At 37.7% G+C, this 22,281-nt stretch overlaps 1 protein-coding gene across 1 annotated transcript; it reads right to left on the bottom strand.

The window, feature by feature from the left end:
- Positions 1–170: 170 nt before the first annotated feature.
- Positions 171–15,581, bottom strand: LOC124642246 (nose resistant to fluoxetine protein 6-like). Its single transcript, XM_047180588.1, has 14 exons — positions 15,441–15,581; positions 14,106–14,276; positions 13,396–13,601; positions 11,906–12,111; positions 7,070–7,161; positions 6,638–6,819; positions 6,096–6,247; positions 5,468–5,630; positions 4,349–4,542; positions 3,895–4,045; positions 2,840–3,023; positions 1,538–1,680; positions 802–911; positions 171–351 (listed from the first exon to the last, which is right to left on the bottom strand). The coding sequence occupies exons 1-14, from the start codon at positions 15,472–15,474 to the stop codon at positions 264–266; spliced, it is 2,076 nt and encodes a 691-aa protein (XP_047036544.1). The 5' UTR covers positions 15,475–15,581; the 3' UTR covers positions 171–263.
- Between the last annotated feature and the right edge of the window lie 6,700 nt (positions 15,582–22,281).

The raw sequence follows: 22,281 nt of genomic DNA, 5'->3' as shown, positions 1-22,281 counted from the left end.
GGGCAAACTTATAACAACACCCAACACCTTTCATTTCGCGCGGGGTTTTAAAATATCTCCAATTAAAGACACATGTACAGATTATATGGATAATTATGTGTCCCTATGTCAAGTATAAAACATCTAAACTTAAAGAAGACCTGGCAAAAAGTACAAAAGAAACACATTTGTATATCTCCTATAGATTTATTAATACTTGTAAATATGACTTCTACTAAAAGGTATCATTTTTTATCTTTGGATGTTAAAAATAATGTAGATTGTCACGATGCTTTCGATTTCGTCGTTCCATTTTGGTGAGCGATGTGGCCATTTTCCTCCAAAACTTTGTCGGGCTGTTTACTTTTTGATCTGTAAAATACATAATATTGTCAATATGTAACTAAAAGTAAATAAACTTAATAAATAGGCAAATGAGATCCACTATTTAGGGATAAGTGTTACGAAAGGGTTAAATTATTTCTATTATAGCTGATACTATGTATGTGCATTACATAGTTGTGACACACAAACTTTATGGTCGATGTTTTCTCGAAATCTTTTCCTTCAACTTTGCTCAGTCCTAAACGTCCAAAACACACCGGGACTCGAACATAGACATACGTACTATAGATAGAGGCTGCTGCTTTAACCACGACGCTTAATACCAAGTAAATTGAGGGAAAAAATATTATACGACGACCTGGACGCCTACAACCTTAATTGGTGGGAGGTATCAAAGGATCGACAGGTGTGGAGACGAAGTGGGGCCTTTGCTCAGCAGTGGGACAGTTCAGGCTAAAAATAAAATATAATACATACCTGTTAAACAGAAAATGATTGCTCATGTTGATCAACGGCGCTTCAATGAGGAGCCACATGGCGAAGCTAAGGCTAATTGACATCACTAAGGTAGCTGTAGTATCGAATATCTGAAACAAACATCCATAAAGTCTCTAAAAGAAGAAATACGAGAGGAACTTGTGGCTAAGTAACAGCCCCAAAGGGTCAATGGATCATGAGGTTAAACGACAGGGTCAAGTGAAGTCCGTCGGTAGACTGGTGACCATCTTGACTTCGAGTTCTTCCGTATTTCTGGATCTCGGCTATTAATTGAACATCTTTGACAGTTGTTACTATCAGTCAGAAGAGAAAGTCTGTCCAGACAGACTTCTGGTATGAATAGAATTTTTGTTGCTAATATCGATGCCAGATATCTGACAGCGACTGCACATGCTGTTGCCACTTCGATCCAAAACAAAGACGGCAGCAAGAATTCAAAACATATACCTTTATTGGATTCAAGAGATCAAGTAGGTAGTCGTTCTATGTAAAAACTAGAACTCACTAGAGGCAAACAATCAAAACTATATTTTAAATATCTACTCTGACAGCCAATTTCTTCATCAAAAGTTAAAGCCAAATTTTTATTTACGAATTTGACCGTTACTTTTACTTTATGCCATTACTTTGGCTTTTACTTTTGATGAAGAAACTGGCTGTGAGACAGTAAAACTATGACTTAAAATATTAATTCAATATACTTTGAAAAACTCACCACTGAAAATAAATCATACGTGATAGGCGCCCTCTGCGTGAAAGTCTTCCGTTGTATGATGAGAGGGTGTATCATGTAAATGCCGTATGAGAGTCGACTGAGCGGCGTGAACAGAGGTACGCTTAATATGTCAGACACGATAGCTGGAAATAAGCAAATCACAGGATCTTTAATAGAGGTCCTAGAGACTTAAGGAAACAAATCCAAGAAATACAAATAGGTAATTATGTCGTTACAAATGTTGAGTTTGCAGTCTAGTATTTCGTGCGGGCTTTACACATACAAAAAATTATTATTCAGGCACAAAACACCCTAAAAATCTTGATGAAAATATTATTCTTTACCATACCAAGCAGATAGCGCTAGTCTCAATATATATTGGTACTAGCCGTTTTCCCGCGGTTTTACCCGCGTCCCGTGGTAAGTACTGCCCGAACCGAGATAAAATATAGCCTATGTTACTCGTGGATAATGTAGCTTTCGAATGGTGAAAGAACGGTCCAGTAGTTTTTGAGCCTTTTCATTACAACCAAACAAACAAACAAACAAAGTTTTCCTCTTTATAATATTAGTATAGATAATTTGAAAAAAAAAAAACGGCCAAGTGCGAGTCGGACTCGCGCACGAAGGATTCCGTACCAGAGCAAAAATGAGCAAAAAAATCACGTTTGTTGTATGGGAGCCCCCCAAATTATTCATTTTATTCTAGTTTTCAGTATTTTTTGTTATAGCGGCAACAAAATTCATGAGATACAGCCTGGTGACAGACGGACGGACGGACGGCCGGCCAGAGGAGCGAAAACAATAGGGTCTCGTTTTACCCTTTGGGTACGGAACCCTAAAAAAAAAAAAGAACTGTATTAGACAGTCCATTTATCGAAGAAAGCTGACGGCACAAATTACTTAATCGTTACTTCGCCTAACGGTTTCTTTTAATCCGGTTGCACTAAAGTGCACCAACTGCCTCGTTGGTCTAGCTGTCGCAAGTGCGGCTGCTAAGCACGAGGTCTCGGGTTCGATTCCCGAGTCGGGCCGACATTTTTAGAAGACTTTCACAAAGCAGCCCGGAGCCTGGAAGCTGGTGATTGATACACCCGTGCATCGGAGAGCACGTAAATGTCGGTCCTGCGCCTGATCTCTCTCCGGTCGTGTCGGATTACCGTCCCATCGGGCTATGAGAGTTAAGGAATAGTGAGTGCACCTGTTAATATGTGTGATAATATGTCCTGCGTAGTTGGCTAATCTCCTTACATGAGAACAGCCGCCGTAGCCGATAATCGGCTAGGAGGACATCATACTTACGAACAGTCCCATACTCGCAGAACGCAATGATGCAGCAGATAGCCACAGCCCACACGATCCTATTGGTAGCAGCCACTACAGCAGCTTCTATTGGTGCATACTCCCGGTACAAGTAATACTGGCCCAGGAACATTACCAGCACCATTGTAATCAGGGCTAGTGTAGTTCCAAGTATGGATAATGTCTGAAGAGAAAAAAATAAAAGAGGTTGTGAACAACGATGTTGATGGTCTAAGGGCTCACCAAAGTCCGATGATCGGTGACCAAATTTTTGAAGGAAAGAAATAGAACACTGATAGCAATAGTACAACGTAAACGTCTTAGAAAAAATCGGTAAGGGAATTTTGGTCAGGTAGTCCTTTTTTTTTTTTTTTTTTTGTTGTCGCTGGGTAAAAAATGCTATTACGCATGCCCTTCCCGTCGGGGGACGGGAGAGGGGTATGTGGGACTCCCCGGTAACGACGTTCCCGGTATACCCACTAAAAAAGCCCAGCGGCACTCCGACCTCGTCTGAGTGGAGGGGGTCTGGGAATCTAGTGCATCCAGTCCCCCACCGGCGATTGCCCGCCTCACGGCAGGCCCCTCATACCTCCCCCCAGTGGGGAGGGGTCCCTATGATGGCCGGAGCACCACAGGTAGTCCTACAAAAAATCGGCGCAATTACCTACCTGTCCTACAAAAAGTTGGCCACGAAACACGATTTGAAATAACGTTTTTATTCGACATTATATCGACATTATAAGAATTTTTTGATTTCTCCGCTCAGGGATACTACTGAACAGTTGGTTTTCTAAAAACTTCACCCGCTCTGGAGAAGTTTGATCTTATTCTGAATGATGAAATAAACATCCCTAGAATAAGGTTGTGAAGAAGGTGGATAGATACAGTGGAAGGAGAATACCGGTGGATGAATTTTGTGAAACTCAAGAAGGCTAGAAAGCACATTACACGAGATGACGGCAAACAAAAGAGTATGAAAGAAGAAAACGTCCTGTTCCGGCCCCAAATAAAATTGTGATAACGGCAGGAGGATAATGATGATGATGAGAGCTTACCAGAGATAAAGATTTCCTATATTCGTCAGGTTTGTAGAGAGTCATGAGGTAGCCCATGGCGACGCCAACGAGGTAGGCACCGGCGCGACTGTAGCTCGGCGTGTAGGTGTAGCTAATCTCCCAATAATTACGCAGTTGGTTTAGCAATTTGCTGCAAAAGAAATCAATTTTAATACCAACTTTTGTGGAAACTTACAACCTTCAAATAGAACAATTTTGATGCACTATGATTACACTATCCATTTACAATGGATTTCACAACATATGTAACTGTTGATTTGCATATTTTGACATTACACTGTATAAGTAATATGAATCTCTAGTATCTCTAGTTATCATAAAATCATCTACCTAAGGAAGGTTATTGAAATCTGCCGATATCCAAGTATGTTGATATCCAAGTAAAGACACCTGTGTAATTTGAGGTGTCGTGATCAGCCTCAGAATATCTTACCCCAAATCCGTAAAATGCACGACAGGCAGTTGGTACCAATACGTGAGAACCGCTGGTATAATCAGAGACAAGACTGCAGAGGTTCCGAAGGCAGCTAGACCAAGTCTTCTATCCTTCTTGTAGAAGTAGAAGAGAAGAGTTCCTAAGATCGCGAGCTGGTAGTCACATGGTACGTACCAGGTTACTGCGTGACACTATTTTGGAAAAAAAATTAAGTCACTCAAAAATTGTTCCGTCAACAACAATGTTAGAAAGAGTTACCGGCTCTGATACATAAAGGGCTTAATAAGAGACATGATGGGTTTTAGTCAGTGAGAGTCTGACACTCCCTCACGCTGCACTCACAGCGGGAGCATTTGATGATTTTCCCATGAAAAAAAAAGATGGGTGCCTGTTACCAGGATTCTTTCTGCATATATCCTAAGATACGAGTATGCTATTACACTATCACAATAGTTGGATAGTTGTCAATTGAAGGTAAAGGGTTAGCTGATAATAATCGCAGAGGCATGTCATGGAAAATACCTAACACCCAGTAGATAGCTGAAATTATAATTAGGAATGAAAACTCGTGGTGGCCTAGTGGGCAAAGAACCAACCTCTCAAGTATGAGGGCGCGGGTTCAATTCCAGGTCAGGCAAGTACCAATGCAACTTTTCTAAGTTTGTATGTACTTTCTAAGTATATCTTAGACACCAATGACTGTGTGTCGGATGGCACGTTAAACTGTAGGTCCCGGCTGTCATTGAACATCCTTGGCAGTCAGAAGCCAGTAAGTCTGACACCAGTCTAACCAAGGGGTATTGGGTTGCCCGGGTAACTGGGTTGAGGAGGTCAGATAGGCAGTCGCTTCTTGTACAGCACTGGTACTCAGCTGAATCCGGTTAGACTGGAAGCCGACCCCAACATAGTTGGGAAAAAGGCTCGGAGGATGATGTTAATGTTACAGATGTGTTATCTCATGAAGACGATGTCTTTATAAGACTTGGTGACTAGATCACTACTGAACACTTCCGAGCTTGCACACTAAAAGACAATGACTACATGTCATGGAAAACAAAAGGTACACACGCAAGTAAAGATCACCTGCTTTCGTAAGATAAAACATCTTATACTTACAATATATTTAGGGTCAGTGTTGAGCATTAACAAGCTTCCTCTCCAAGTCTCAGAGCAAATGTCTCCTTCTAGTTTGTTGCCCCAAATCCACACCGGTCCTGAACCAGTGTGCTTTGATACTGATATTAAATAGAAGATTATTAACGCGAAGGGTCCTATTAATCTGGAACAAATAGGTACATATAATACAGACAAAATCAATGGAAGAAAATGACATATTGCGCCGACCCCAAGTAAAATTTGGGAACAGGGCATGAGAAAGAAGAAGAAGAAGAATACAGACAAAATCACTGAATGTAATGATTAAAAGAAAAAAGAATACACCGAAATGAACAGAAATAAACTTGAATTACAATTAACACTTTGACCAATTTGAATATTTACAGTGGATGAAGATAGGCCTAATATTTAAAGGAAGTATCAGTCAGGAAAATACAAATTAAACTACAATAAGTTATTATGTACATTTTTTGAAAAAATGCACGTGTGTATGTTGTTGGATACCAATTACATTATGAAGGTTAACACTTCAGTTTAAAGATAGTCTCATTCCATCTTTCTATGAGAAGAGTACAGTACTACAGTGGGATGATAAATGATGACGATGATGTAAGCCACTGAGACTTACCTCACATAGCGTTTCCATAAAACGCTGAACAGATTCTGTTGTCTCTTGGGGTTAGCCATTAGCCCCTTGATATGAAGAAGTCCAGACATGACGAAGAATGTGTCAACGATTACATCAACATGAAGAAATATCCCTCCTATTCCTTCTAGATTCTGAAATCATATTTTTAAATTTAATTTGTGTATAGGATAGTATGCTTTGCTGTGCGCTTGCTATGTTGTCATGTAACTGAGAACGATTTCTTCGATTTTTAACCAACATCATAAAAGGAAGTGAATTTGGAGGTGGTTTTTAGGTTTTCAGGACTTTTTTATATTTTCAGACAGCTTCCATGATCCTTTCTATATAATATCATAAGTGCGAAAGTCATTATGTCTGTCTGTTTGACAAGCTTTCACGCCAAAACTATTGTTCCCATTTAAATGAGCTACTTTTAATCAGGGTGCTTAGAGTAGTTCCTGTGGGACGTTTTTGGGATCATCTACTACGAAAATACCAATGCCTTAAATGCCATTCAATTCATTAGTCGGGTTATAACTTACCTTATCATAATCCTGTCCATTAGCTATCCCCAGCATGACCATATAAAACATCTGGTGTACTGATATAACAGTGACAGCTGTGAGGAACCTCATGCCATTCATCACGCTGATCTCTTCCTTGTTTTCCTTTAACAAGTCATCTCGATTCTTCTTCAAACAGAACGATTTTGTTATTATTGTTTCTGGAATGTTCGGGATATGTGTCAATTAATCTAGATAGATCTACTTACCTTGATAATTTAGGTATTTGAATTGAGATTCTGTGTACATAAAGAATGTAAATGAGAATTTAGATTTTGTGCAAATATTAATTAGATACAATTATCACGGCTTCCCGATATGAAGCTTATTGATTCTAGTATCTAAAAAGACATTAAATCTCGCTAAGACTTAACGCAGTTTACGTAAAGTGAAAGTTTATCAATCTCTTACCTATACTGTCTGGTGGTTGATCATCATTCGCTATATGACTTCTATAGTAAGTAGATGCTGCTGCTATTAGTATCAGCGATACGATTAGTACTCTGGAAATCAACAGTAATTCTTCTGCAAAGATATTCATAAAATAATAATAACTAAACTAAAGACTTTATTATTTTTCTCACTTCAGCTAGTTTTTGACGTTACATAAGACCATAAGAATCTGTACGCTTGACTGGATACCTGATATCATTTGATAGAAAATAAACAATTATATTCGAATATGTAGAGATATCGAATTTGGGAATATCTAGTATAGGATTTTTTCGTAAAATCGAATAAACTAAAGTTTTCCATTAGAATTATCCGGCTGCTAAGTTAAGCGTAATGTAAGTGATAATTACATAATACATGTGATAGCTCCACGTGTTATCGTCTCTAAGGACCATTAAACAGGTCATTAGGAAAAAGCCCTTGGTCCTTTCGACTTTGGGTGAAAAGATAACAATTCTAGTTATAAGAATTTTTCTTTCTGTTAATCAAGTCTAGTGGAAATATTACCTAATAGAATAATATTCCTCTTATGTACCTCTCGAGTATGAGGGCGCGGGTTCGATTCCAGGTCAGGCAAGTACCAATGCAACTTTTCTAAGTTTGTATGTACTTTCTAAGTATATCTTAGACACCAGACCAGACACTGTAGGTCCCGGCTGTCATTGAACATCCTTGGCAGTCGTTACGGGTAGTCAGAAGCCAGTAAGTCTGACACCAGTCTAACCAAGGGGTATCGGGTTGCCCGGGTAACTGGGTTGAGGAGGTCAGATAGGCAGTCGCTTCTTGTAAAGCACTGGTACTCAGCTGAATCCGGTTAGACTGGAAGCCGACCCCAACATAGTTGGGAAAAGGCTCGGAGGAGGAGAATAATATTCCTCTTCAAAATGTCATCTAGTCTCAAAGTAAGAAGGGATACTAGATTATTTATAACATATTTTCCTGGGAATTCAATCCATCACGCTAACGTACTACGTCATCGTGTCCCACACAGACTTTCTAAGTCTGAGAGTCCTGTACCAAATCTCTCTCCAGTTATGATGGAGTGTTATCCTATCGCAGTATTGGGTGCATGACCATATTGCTACCATTGCTAAAGACTCATTCAGGCGACTGGGGTTCGTTCTAAGAAACGCACGAGATTTTCAAAACGCGCATGTCGTGCGGCTCTTATACTCTACGCTTGTCAGAAGCAAATTAGATGCGAGCTCTTGTGTTTGGAACCCGTATGAAGCCAAATATGTACTAATGCTTGAAAAGGTCCAAAAGGCATTTTTGCGGTTCTTTTATAAATTTCGGTCTGGATATTATCCATATTTACATCCAACCAAATTTCTTGTTGGACATCTAGGATTTAATATGTTGCAAACTAGAAGAGCCTATGACCAGCTGAGCATCATGCTTAAAATATGTAGAGGGATAACAGATGCCCCTGATCTGCATAATGAGCTGATTCGTCTTTACGTCCTTAATAAGTACCTCCGAGGTCGAAAACACCGTCTACTTGCCGCACCTACAAGTCGCACATTGGCCCGCGCCTCATTACCGGTTCCCCGTGCTCTAGCTATGCTCAACGACCTCATGGAAGCTGAACCGAACTGTGATTTATTCGCTGATGATTTTAAAATAATAATGTGTTTTTGTCTCAGCCTCTGTGAACGAATAGTTTAATTTGTGTATAGTCTATTTAAATTGTATATTTACCTTTTGTTGTGTTTCTAATATTTTATTCTGTAATATTATTAATAGTCCCCAGGCCGGCGAACAATTTTTTTTTTGATACATATACATTTAAGACTTTGTGAGTGCCTTCCTTACGATGAGTCCGACAAAATTTTCGAATGCGCAAAGTTTGGTGCCGCTGCGTTTTTTAATGCTTGACTCCTGGAATTGTCGATATGACGTCACTATGACTCTTCGTACATACCTGTTTCATTTTTTGAGATTCGTTTAATAAAGTTAACTAGAAAATGGTGGTCAACTTGTCCGATAAAGATCGTGCTGCGTTTGGAGTGTCCACCATCCTGAAAATGTCGACATGACGTCACTATGACTTTTCGTACATACCTGTTTCATTTTTTGAGATTCGTTTAATAAAGTTAACTATAAAATGGTGGACAACTTGTCCGATAAAGATCGTGCTGCGTTTGGAGTGTCCACCATCCTGAAAATGTCGGTATGACGTCACTACGACTCTTCGTACATACAAGTTTCATTTTTTGAGATTTGTTTAATAAAGTTAACTAGAAAATTGTGGTAAGCTTGTCCGACAAAGATCATGCTGCATATGGAGTGTCCACCGTCCGAAAAATGTCGATATGACGTCACTGTGTCTCCCCATACATACAAAAAATTTGTTCGCCGGCCTGGGGACTATAAGTTTTATGTGTATTCTTTTATAACAATATGTTCTTTTTCCTTTTTTTTCTCTTTATGATAATGTAATTGGTGTGTAAACCGTTTTAACATAATAATAATAAATAAATACTGGAGATAAATAAATGTACTTGCACTATAAATGTGTGAATGTTGGTTAAGACGATACCTCGTTGCGATGTTCACGGGAGAACTGGGTAAATGGTTGAGAGGGATAGAACTATGCGATTGTAACGTAAATAGATAGAGAGAGGAAACATGCAACCTGCTCGAAAAAAAATAACGTAAGCGCCATACTAAATAAAAATTTATTAAAAATTCAATTTTGATTCTTTAAAAACTGATTTCTGATTAATGTTTAATAAGATATTATCTACATTCTTCATTATTTTAATGTGACAGAAAGTACATGACTACCACATAAAATTCATAAAATGTTATTTTTAGAAGTAAGTTCTGATTTTTTTTCTATCGAGAAAAGTTACTTGTTTTATGTTTTTGTCTTCGGATTAATGGAGGTAATATAGTCAACAAACACATATAAAAAAAAAAACAAATAAGTATTCTTAAATTAAAATTAACGTAAAAAAATGTTTAATTTCGATATATCGCCTTAACCTGTAATTGGCGACTGTGTAAATCCTAGTCATAACAAAAAATTGTACTCCAAATTTTATCTACACAGACTAGCTATTGGTAAACACTTTAACCCATTAGAAGTCACTGTACTCAATTGAGTACAGTCATATTCCTAAGTGTAAATAACAGATCTCGTAAAGTTAACGTAGTTAACCTTGTTATTTTACTTAATTATAACACCCTTTTATTATATGAAAAATATTATGTGCGTAGAGTGATTTTTTTTCACAAAAAAATCCAATTGAAGTTGTGCTTCCGAAATGTTGTTGAGGTAAGTTGTCATTTTTCGTTTTTTTTTATTATTGCTACTTTTTAGTTGTTTTTTTCGTAAGATTATTTCAAAATACATATCAAAGAAATAAATAAATAACAATATAATAAGTCATTCGTAACTCAAATGAAACTAGGTTCATATAAAAACGACTGTACTCGATTGAGTACAATGACAACATAGGTGAGTAAAATAACTATAATTTTTTCAAATTTCTTACTGTGCAGAAGCAACATTTTCCTGAATAAAAAGCTACTAAGGGGTTCGAAGAAGTTATGGAAGCCGTTTTATATTGGACACATGTGCATTGCCTGATAAACGAGAGTCCTAATAAGGATACAGCAGCATATCGATAACCGTAAGACGTAGCTGGTACTATTGATATCATCTGGGTACCATGGCAATCAGCTATGACACTATTGAACCACCGAGGACAATCAAAAGATGGTGTAACGGTGTGGTGTGAATAAAGAAGGAGAAGGTAGTCATAGCGATATCGGGCTATTCCAAACAACGATAACAATATGGGACATATGGATGAACTCTATCAGTCTGTACAGTACATGGCAGTTGCTAATGCGTGGCCTTTTCATGCAAGGAGTAATAGTAGTTCCATGGAGTTTCGCAGTCATATCGCACGATATCATTTTCGCCAAGGTGAACCAATAATAGTCGCCGGTAAACTATGAGCCTCGAGAGGAAGCTCAAAGTCTCAGTCTCAAAAAAAAGAGCAACGAGAGGCTAGGAGTTGCTCTGCGAGATTGAAATGAGGTGATCCGCAAAAGAACCAAAGTCCGACTTGGCCCGAAGAATTGCAAAACTGAAGTGGTAATGGGCAAGGCATGTAGATGGCCGATGGAGCTGTTCTTTAGTGGAGACCACAACCTGGAAGGAGCAGCATGGGCAGGCCCTCGACTAGAAGGACAAAAGATCTGGCCAGGGTCATCGGAAAGCACTGGATGCGGGTTGCTGAAGATCGAGCAATGTGGTAAACCTGAGGGGAGGCCTTTGTCCAGCTGTGGGCCTCTTTTGGCTGATACAACGAACGAATAAAATCGCGCCATGCTGCATCAATAGTCGATGGCCTTCATCAAGTTGGAGTTGAACACTATCCCGTCAAAATAAAAAATCAGCTACGACGTGTAACTTCCGATTCGAGAGTTCTTTGGCAGTATATGACGTTCCTAAAAACACTTTATGTCGAAAAAGTATTATTCGCAAATCTTCATACACAGGCGGTCATTGTACTCAGTTGAGTACACCCCTGTAATTTCATGAAAACTATGAATTTTCATATTTTTCTTGTATTTTGTGTTTTTCTGTTCCCAATTCTATATGAAAATAAAGAAAATTCCAAAATAATATAAGTACTTTTTGTTTGACCTCTAATGGGTTAATAAATAAATAAATAGGTAAATAGATAATGTCTTTTACGGCTGACTGATGCTTCTTAGATAGAAATTCGTCTAAACGCAATATCCCAAGATAAAATACAGAAAAACAATACTCACATAAACACATAAATCCCAGTACTATACTCCATCTTTTCCCCAGCAGTTTGGCAGTGGTCGACCACCAACTCAGGCGAACCAGGTGCGCACGCGTTGATCTCACACAAAGCTGAAGCGAGACGCGCCGCGCCGCGAGCACCGCATGACGCCGGCACGCAAAGACCCCATAGTACTACGTTCACTGGTAACCCTGATAGTGTTGGAGACTGTAAAATGAGAAATAGACTTATTTAAAATGTGACACTCGAGAATAGCATTACTCCTTTCGCCATAAGATCGCATATGGAACAACTTAACATAGTTTGGCGAGGCACTCTGTGGATTTTTGTCACGCTTCGCAAAACCTACATGACAGACTTTTCCCAACTATGTTGAGATCTGCTTTCAGTCTAACCGGTTGCAGCTAGGTACCAGCTCTTTATACAGAGCGACTGCCTATCTGACCTAATCAACCCAATACCCATACCCACTAGTTTGAATAAAACCATTATGAAAATGTATGTATTCCGGTAATTAATCGGTATCAGACCGACTAAAAACTTTTTATGGAACCATGTTTTTTACTCTTAAAAAAACCTCGGGTCAACTGTCGGTTGACTCTTTAGTTTACAGCATGCTCGTACTCTTAGACTTAGGCTTTTAGTCCAATCCTCAGGTTCAATTTTCAAAATAAACTATTGTTTTAAGAAAGAAGTCTATGTTATCTTTGAACTTGTGCCCGACACTTATTAGCAAAAAGATCACGTGCATTAACGATCAAAGAACAACAATATGATAGGTACGTAATTAAAATAATGATACAATATGCAAACTATGGCAGTTCTTTACAAATCACATAATTATAGGTGACGAAGGTAAGATGAACAATTACAGTGAAATTAATGTTGAACCGGTCACTGTTATAATTACTTATTGTTAGATAGAAATAATTGTTGCAAGTTACAATGGGCTATAAAATGTTATAATCTTATATGATGCTTGTCCTTAAATTCACTTTTTTCATTCACTTTTGTAATTATAGCAATGGCAATCGAGAAAAGTCGCCTGTTCCTGGGTCAATCTAAATAATAATTTAAAAGAAGATTGTTGATACGCGCTAATATTAGGACATACCGGACCGATTCTAAAATTCTTTCAGTTTTAGGTTTCAGTGTTAAAAAGTTGTGTATGATTTTGCGAATGGGCCAATAATTGAGAACTGATGATACAAAAATTACATGAGAAACCCCGGAAAACCTCCCGTATAACCCGTTCGGAAAAACTGTGCGTAAAATCCGCCAGTGTGAAAAGGCTGTAACGATAGCTGAGCACACACCATTTATCTATACTAATATAATAATGAATATATTTTTTTGTTTGTTTGTTTAAACCCCAAAAAATCTTTCACTATCGTATATTGTGGTCAGCTACACTATTCCCAAGTGTCATAGGCTATATTTTATCCAGGTACCCACGGGACAGCAGAGTAAACAGCGATTTTCAATACTCACATTAAGATACTCCACCGAAGACCCATAGGGATCATACTCAGGCTTGTCCTTCACCTCACCTGGTATCGCCATCTTTCCAATACAATACTTGGTCTTGAGTTCAGGATGGGTGTGAAGCCAGGGTGGCTTCATGCACTGGTCGAAGTTTCCGAAGTTTGAATGGGAACTGTACATGTTGCCTGTGATGAGGGAATTGGCGTTCCAAACTGGAAGGGAAAGATTTGGGGTTAATAATTTTGATGATTTTGAGAAAAGCGTATGTCTTAAGGAAGATAGAAACGACGATCATTGATGGCTATGAGACTAAAAGCGAAAGTAAATGGTGAATGTAAAGGGCGATTTTAGTGCCTAATTGATATTAAGAAGTTGTTGACGAAATAAATTGCAAGAAAAGAGGTTCATGCTGTATTCAATCCCACAAGGGGTTTAAGTATTTTTCTCTTAAACCATACACTAGGAATTTCTTCTGAGTCGTAGGTGCTTTGACAAAATATAATCATACAAGCACAATGCAAATGACACCACGATCAAAGAACAATTTCAAGAGCCTCGTGCGGGGATCGAACCCGCAACTCTAAGCGTAACAACCATTTCGACCGACCACTACGCCATACGTGCTTTTAAAGGCACAGTATGATGATGAGCAAGATCCAATAGGCAAATTGGACAGCAAAGAATTTATGAATCAAGAAACTGCAACTATTCTTTACTCCAAGAAGCCCACAGCGTATGGTTCTTGACATTGTGCAAGAGAGTGAGCGTGCTCTGCAAGCATGGCGCTTCCTCGCGCTCCCAGGAATCTCGCTGCAGTCGCTGCATCAGCGCGTCTATTGACGAGCCCCACTGCGCCAGCTGTGGTGAGGAGTCTGATGATACACTGGCTGTAACAAATAATGATAATACAGCTAGAAGAAAACGTTCTATCTCCCGAGTCTTTTTCACAACTATGTTGGGGTCGGCTTCCAGTCTATCCGGCTGCAGCTGAGTACCAGTTTTACAAGGAGCGACTGCCTATCTAATCTCCTCAACCCGGTTACCCGGGCAACTCAATGCCCTCAGGTAATACTGATCGTCAGACTTACTTTTTGCTACTCTTTACGGCTGTCAAAGATGTTCACGATAGCCGGGACCTACAGTTTAACGTACACTCCGAAACACAGTCGTTCGTGTCAAAGATATACTTAGAAGGTACATACAAACACTGAACCCACGCACTCACGCTTGAGAGGTTGGTTCTTTATCCACTAGACCACCACAACTTTTCAAGTCAGTTACGGCTAGACACATGTTTAAATTTTGTCTATTAACTTGCTTACCTGTATTTTGAAGTATTCAAAATCTGTAAGTCAATGACCCTTGTAACAAATCAACAACATAATTAAGCTACTATGTGCATACAAAAGAACGCATACCTAATGAATATTAAACATTTCTTTTATTTATAGACATTTTATTTATTTTTAACAGATTTTTTAAAAATAGAGGGCCTTGATATTGTACAACTTTTGAGACCTTCGCAAAATAGAAGGGGTATAAGGGACAGGTGTGTATCTGTGATTGACCTCGTTACTCATAAATAAATGTTGGAATGCAGTATTTTTACATGTCGATTTGCTAACTGGGTTAATTTTTTTCTGTTGTTTTAATAACAGAAAAAAATGGCACATTTTTCACATATTTTAGGTAAGTTTAGATTTGGATCCCTTAGCATCGAGTAAGGGATCATAAACACTAGATCGATCACTTACGTTTGTTCAGTTTATGCAATTATTGATTTTTCAATTGAATAGTGAATGATTAATGTCACCTACTAAAACACTTGCGTTTCAATTTATATTCCTGTGTCTATTACCAGTTAGTAAATTTTTCAAAAGTACCTAGCTTTCATCCGTATCCTGTTAGAATTATTTCGCGCACTCTGATAAAAAGTTGCTATAGCCTTCTTCGATAAATGAGAAATCTAACACTGCGTTAATTTTTCGAATCGGACCAGTAGCTCCTGAGATTATCTTATCCTTATAAAATTAAGCACAGATGCAACTTACCAATCAAAATAAATAATGAATACAATTGCCACATATTTATATATTTTTTTGTAAATCTTACAACAATACTTTTTTAACCGACTTCAAAAAAAGGAGGAGGTTGTTTAACCTGCTTATCCCTAGACGACTGTCGTCGGAATAAACGGAGCAATTGCGAAGTTAATATTCATGTTAAAGAGATAATTTATGTATACCTAGTAGCACTTGTTACGTGTAGACACGACCTTTTTACTACAGACTATAGAATTGTGTAGACAGGGACAATATTTTAAACACTGTATTGTAAAACTGTGTTTAGTGCATTTTTGGGAAATAAATCAAAGCTATTAAAGAAAAAAATGATACCAAAATTCTCTACATATAGTACATATTTATAAAGTTATATATATACATATATATTATTATTAATTTATTTGTGTATTGTAATATATGTAGGTTTATGTTTCATACTAGTTTTTTGGATTTGTTTGCACCTACCAACGCTTTCTCTCCGCAACCCAAAGGTAGACTGGTAGAGAACGCCTAAGGCGTTATGTCCGTCATTGTACTATATGTGCAAGAAGTATTAAATAAATATAGGTAAACTAGTTAATTCTTATTATAAGACCTTAGCCGTTTTTTCGCGGTTACACCCGCAGTGAAAGAACTTTTCAAATCGATACAGTAGTTAAGTAAGTGCAAACAAAAAAATATTTTCATTATTATAATAGTATCTAATAGATCATCATTTTTTTACTTCCCACGCTGATTTCAGGTACAACTAGACATTTTTGAAAACGTTCTTTCCGCGTTAGACAGTCCATTTATCAAATGGGCCACTTTTTATCCAGGTGCGCGGAAAAGTTCCCAAGAGATTTGCATGAAACCACCTATTATACTTATGGGAAATATTGCACTTCTTTCCACAGTATTTACTTTGTATTTACAATGTATAACTATGTAACAAAATTATATAAATGAAATTAGTAGCCTTGAAAGTATAATAAATACACGTATTATTCTGAGGCTAATGACATTTTATAATTTTTTATTTATAACTCTTAACTTTAACGTACTTACTTGCGTTGCAATTTTTTTTTGGTTATTTTCTACCGTCATATCTACCTATTAGGTTATTATTTCCTTATGAATATTGTAAACGCAAAGTAACTCTGTCTGTTTTTTCACAATTTTCTCATATAGAAAATAATATAGAAGAAATGATAATAAAGGATATCTTTAGGCTATTTTTATCCGGGTGTTACAACTTCAAAAAAAAAAAACAAGAATGTTGAGTGCAAAAAAAAATAATCTTTAATTCATACTATGCAATAATGGGTGTGAACAAACCGGAGACAATGGGTGTGATTAAATAATTAATATCTGATTTAATATCAGTAGCAACAGTGAGAAATGCAATATTTTCTAAAAAAATACAATTGAATGGGCACTTTCAACATCTTTTTTAGGGTTCCACATCTCAAGGAAAAACTCTTGTGTACATATAAGATTATTCCCTTATCCATCTGAAAGAGTCTATCAAGAATTTTTTTCTCAGAATGTATTAAATAAAACTAAACTACTAAACTTCAGTAAATAGCTATTGAAATCTGCAGTCTTTTGAAGCTGAGTAAAAAGCAAAACTGCCTTCGGTATAATGTATTTAATTTTATTATTGTAGGCACCTACAAGCCAAGCTTCCTTCTGTTAACAATTTATAAATAAGTGATATTTATTTTGCAAATAAATAATGACGTAAAGTATAAAATACCGGTCAAGTTCGTGGACTCGCACTTGAGTTATTTACATCATGTTATTCAGGAAGGATGATCATATCTTGTAGCCTATTGTAAAACGACAAAGATCTCACTGACAAAGAATCACTTTACAAAAAAACTTCATTTTTTGACTACAAACTTTCACTGAACATGTCGTAGTCAGAAGCCAGTAAGTCTGACACCAGTCTAACCAAGGGGTATTGGGTTGCCCGGGTAACTGGGTTGATGAGGTCCGATAGGCAGTAAAACACTGCTACTCAGCTGAATCCGGTAAGACTGAAAGCCGACCCCAACATAGTTGGGAAAAGGCTCGGGAGATGATGAAAACTTACGAGCTTAATTTTCCAATAGCAAAGTTAGTTTGTCCAACGCATTGAACGGATCCCTTGGAAAGCGCGACCTTGCTCTTGACCGGTTTTTTATGCTCTACGAGTCGACGTTATTCATTACTTGTTAACACGAGGAAACTTGACAGATACAGTAATAAAAGTAAAATATTACTGCAGGCACATTTTATTAATTGATTGAACCTAGTCAGTAATTAGTCAGTCTGATAACCAGTGTTATCAAATTTTATCATGCTTTTTAGGTAATTAGGACCACCCGCTGTGGGTGCAGTGTGAGGGAGTGTCAGACTCTTACTGACTAAACCCCACCCGAAATAAAATATAGCGTATGTTACTCGGGAAGTGTAGCTTTAAAACTGTGCAAGAATTTTTCAAATCAGTGCCGTAGTTTCGGAGACTTTAGAGGACAAACAAAGAAACATAAAAAATCCTTTTTCATCATCCTCCGAGCCTTTTCCCAACTATGTTGGAGTCGGCTTCCAGTCTAACCGGATTCAGCTGAGTACCAGTGCTTTACAAGAAGCGACTGCCTATCTGACCTCCTCAACCCAGTTACCCGGGCAACCCGATACCCCTTGGTTAGACTGGTGTCAGACTTACTGGCTTCTGACTACCCGTAACGACTGCCAAGGATGTTCAATGACAGCCGGGACCTACAGTTTAACGTGCCATCCGAAACACAGTCATTGGTGTCTAAGATATACTTAGAAAGTACATACAAACTTAGAAAAGTTGCATTGGTACTTGCCTGACCTGGAATCGAACCCGCGCCCTCATACTCGAGAGGTTGGTTCTTTGCCCACTAGGCCACCACGACTTTTTTTTTTTAATCCTTTTTACTACATATACCTATATTAATTTATTATAGTGGTACATGAATCATTGGTCATAATAATAAATAATTACTTGGCTAATTGATCACGTTTGCCTGCCCATATTATGAGGTCATAGATCAAGTCGCAGGGCAGATACGAGAAGAACAATGCAATAAAATGCTCATAAAACTGCTGCAGATTTTCTGCATACTAATTTCAATGTGAAGGGAATTAAAAAATCGGTCAAGTGCGACTTAGTTCCATGCCGTTATCTATGAAGTGGGCCAAAAAATCACGTTTGTGTTCGGTAGCCCCATAAAATTGTCATTTTTTATATTTTAATATTCAGTATTTATTGTGATTTTAATTGTTTATTGATCACCGTTGATGAGATATAGCCCGATTAACGGATGGACTAAGAACAGACGGACAGCAAAATCTAAATAGGTAGCACACTTTTAGCACGAACAAATTTTTTTGGATTGGTTGGATTTGTAACGTTTCTCAGCATTCTTGTCATCAGAACTCAGAGCGTGTGCAAAATTTCATCCTAATCGAAGACCGAGAAGTGGGTCAAATTAAGACTCCAAGATTTTCTTACATACATACTGGTTACAAGTGAAGCTAATATAAAAGCGCGTTAATAAAATGTTTCCTTTGAGTACGGAATCCTAAAAGAATGGGTAAAGTTCACAAAATTGCCCTTATTATTTTTTATTACAAAAATAATTGGGGCAACTCTGTTGAGAGAAATAAAAGGCTCAACTTAATACTGTAACAATATAACGTATATTAATAAATGGCACTGAGTGTGTCGAGCAGTAACGCGCATGCCGCTGCGCTGTCTCTGGCCGAATGTTCTCGACGCCGCCGTCCGTCGCTTGCGCTGGCCGCCGTGGTCCCCCCGCGCCCCGCTGTACTGGATGCGTTCCGTCGCAGAGCGTTTGGGCGCGTTCAACTACATCCCGCAAGTGAATAAATTATCTGATGTTAAAGCTATACTTATTACAACTAAGTTTCATAAAAACCTAAGTAGGTATTCGATACTTTGTCGAAAGAGCAACAATAATAGCCTTTAGCTTTTATAAAATAAAAAGGATATGCAATAGCCCTAAGCACGCAGTATTTAATTCTATTTACATGTGAAATTCTATAGGAAGCTACGCCATCTTGAGAGCGGAAATGGATCGCGCAAATATTGTCGCGTTCTCTCTAAGGCTACGCTTATTTCATGGTAAAAGTAATGGAAATTTACTGATTATTCCAAGAAATGTTTCTTCTTTTTTTGGGTGTAACATGCTATTTTTATACTGTTGAGATAAAAATATACTTTTGTATTATCTATTTTTGTCGTTGGATTGTGTGTATTCTATCTAGTTTATTAGGACTTTCTTGAATGTTATTTTTGCTTTGTGTGGCTCAAATTGAATACTAGGTACATCACGTCATAGAATATAACATATAATTTACAAGTAATAACCTGTTTTTCTATTGAACCTATTTAAGTGACATTTGGTACACCCATAGTCTTGAACCATAAGAAACGACATACACCACTATTTTTTAATTAGTGCAAATACTTAAAGGGCTTATTTAAAAAGTTCTTAGTATTATCTACGCAAAGTTTTAAAAACTAATATTCATAATCAGCAAAGTTATTAGCGATAAGTTATATTCAAAAATGTCACTCAATTCACTGCTCTCGCTCGAACTTGCCCCCTTCGCCAGCCTTGCCAGATTCTTGTAATAGTAAAAAATCTTCAGGGCATTATTCTCTACAAGAATCTTCTATGTTTTTACTCTGGCCGGCACTTTCATTTTTGGGTACAAAATGTTCGAGACTTGAATGATCTCCTTTTAATGGACAATTTTGGGATTTCGTTTTTTTTTAGTTTTGATTACACAAATATGATCAGTAACGGGTACAGATAGAGCCCCATTTTTTTGTGTACTAATTAAAAAATAGTGGTGTAGACTTCTTAGTACCCGGATGCAGGAAGTGGTTCTCCCGCGACGTAAAAATAGCCAGTGAGATTAGGTATAGGTAAGACCTGTCATTTTTTTAACGACGTCAAAAATCATCAAATGACCCCTTAGCAGTGGGTTAGCAGCGGTGAGGGAGTGTCAGACTCATACTGACTAAAAGCCGTCATGTTCCGTCGTAGGCCTTTTATGTACCAGGGCCGCGGTAACTCTTTCGAACAATCCCGCAGCCCCGTAGGTAAATAGATCTGCGGTGGTGAATATTTAATTATTTTTCTCTATTTCCTTTTATTTTTCAGAAAATTAAATAACTGGCATTATATTTCATTTCATGAAACGACAAAATGTAAATTAAAAGTTCATTCTCATTGTCACTGTTTGACACATATGTTCACTGATTAAACAACTGTATTGCAAAAGAAATGCTTTTTCCCACGGAGGAAGGAAAGATAGCGGAGATAACATAAGGAAGGTAAGTTAGGCGCCTTCTTGTAGGTCAAGCAACGTATGGTAAGCGTGATCAGTTACTAGAATTAACGAGACGTTCGGGTTCCTTGTCAAATCAAAACCAATCTGTCAAAGTTTGGTCTTGATTGATTGGTGATTTTAATTTGGGAAATGCAATTTTTCTAAGTTTGAATGTAGTTTCTAAGTAATCTTAGACACCAATGGCTGATAAAAAAGGCGAAGGAAAACATCTTGAGGAAACCTGTACTGGGATTCTATAAAACTCGATCAACAACTCGCATTTCACTTCGATTCGTAATGTCATTTCATACTTTAGGGGAGGTAGGGGAGGGATGGGCACTTTTTCACAATTTATTGCATAAAAAATCAGATTTTACAGATCATTATCAACTTTTATTGCCATTTCTTATATTCGGCTAGATATAATGAAAGAGCTTTCCTAAAAATTACAATCAGTTTCAACATTACGAGATATTTAAACGGTTTTATTTAGCTCACCCCGTTTGTTTTATTATTTATTCTTGGATCAAATTTAGTAATTCAAATTTCACCCTCTTCCTGTCAACCGATTGGTCTGAAATTTTGTATACACCTTTAATTAAATCCAATATGGCCGCCGGCACAAAATGGCACAGCCCCCTCAATATGGATATCAAATGAAAGGGCTACACAAGTAGAATACTGTTAGCAACCCCAGCGGGGCGCAACAGGGCCAAGGCCTGCCTGCACGTCGATTCTATAAAATTCGAACAACAACTCGCATTTCACTTCGCTATTCACTCTCACTTCGCATTCGATTCAGAACGACCTTGATTTTGCATTCTGTAAACATCACCTAATCACTTGCGAAGTGAAGTGAGCTCGACATCGACCAATGCTGTGCTAGTGACTTCCCCACTCGACAAAATGTCAACCGAGATTAATCAGTTTTTAATTTTATCAGTTTTGACACAGAATTTTAGCTAAATATGATGTTTTAGTTATAATTTGTTATTGTAAGGAATTTGAGGCAGCTTTTAAGTATAAAATAAACAGAAATCTCTAAATTCGTGCTGTGAATATAATCTATGCTTACCCTACGAAAAAAAATACTGACAGCGCCAATACCATTATTAATCTGTGGACAATATTTTCTTCTCTTCTGTCATAGAGGAAAGTAATATATCGGGTATCTTCTGTCTTCATATTGTGTTTAAGCTTGTTTGTTTTCGCCGGTTTTCGCCGTAATTGTGATAAAATCATGAAGTAATTTTATATTTCTTGTTATAAAGTTAAAAATAATATTAATTAAAGAAGTGTTTATTTTATTAATCCAACAATAATTTCAGTCCAAATGACAGGTCGTCTCACCCTTCGTCGGCTCAGGTTGAAACTCTGGTTGAGTTTATGGAGCAAAACCCTGGCCTGGCGAAGGGTTTCGTGAGAACGCAAAATGCCAGAGAGCGAAGTCGAAGCCAGTGGGAGGAATTAG

This window comes from Helicoverpa zea, chromosome 24 (assembly GCF_022581195.2).
Source record: "Helicoverpa zea isolate HzStark_Cry1AcR chromosome 24, ilHelZeax1.1, whole genome shotgun sequence".
Classification (NCBI taxonomy): domain Eukaryota; kingdom Metazoa; phylum Arthropoda; class Insecta; order Lepidoptera; family Noctuidae; genus Helicoverpa; species Helicoverpa zea.
This window is presented reverse-complemented; position numbering and strand designations above follow the sequence as displayed.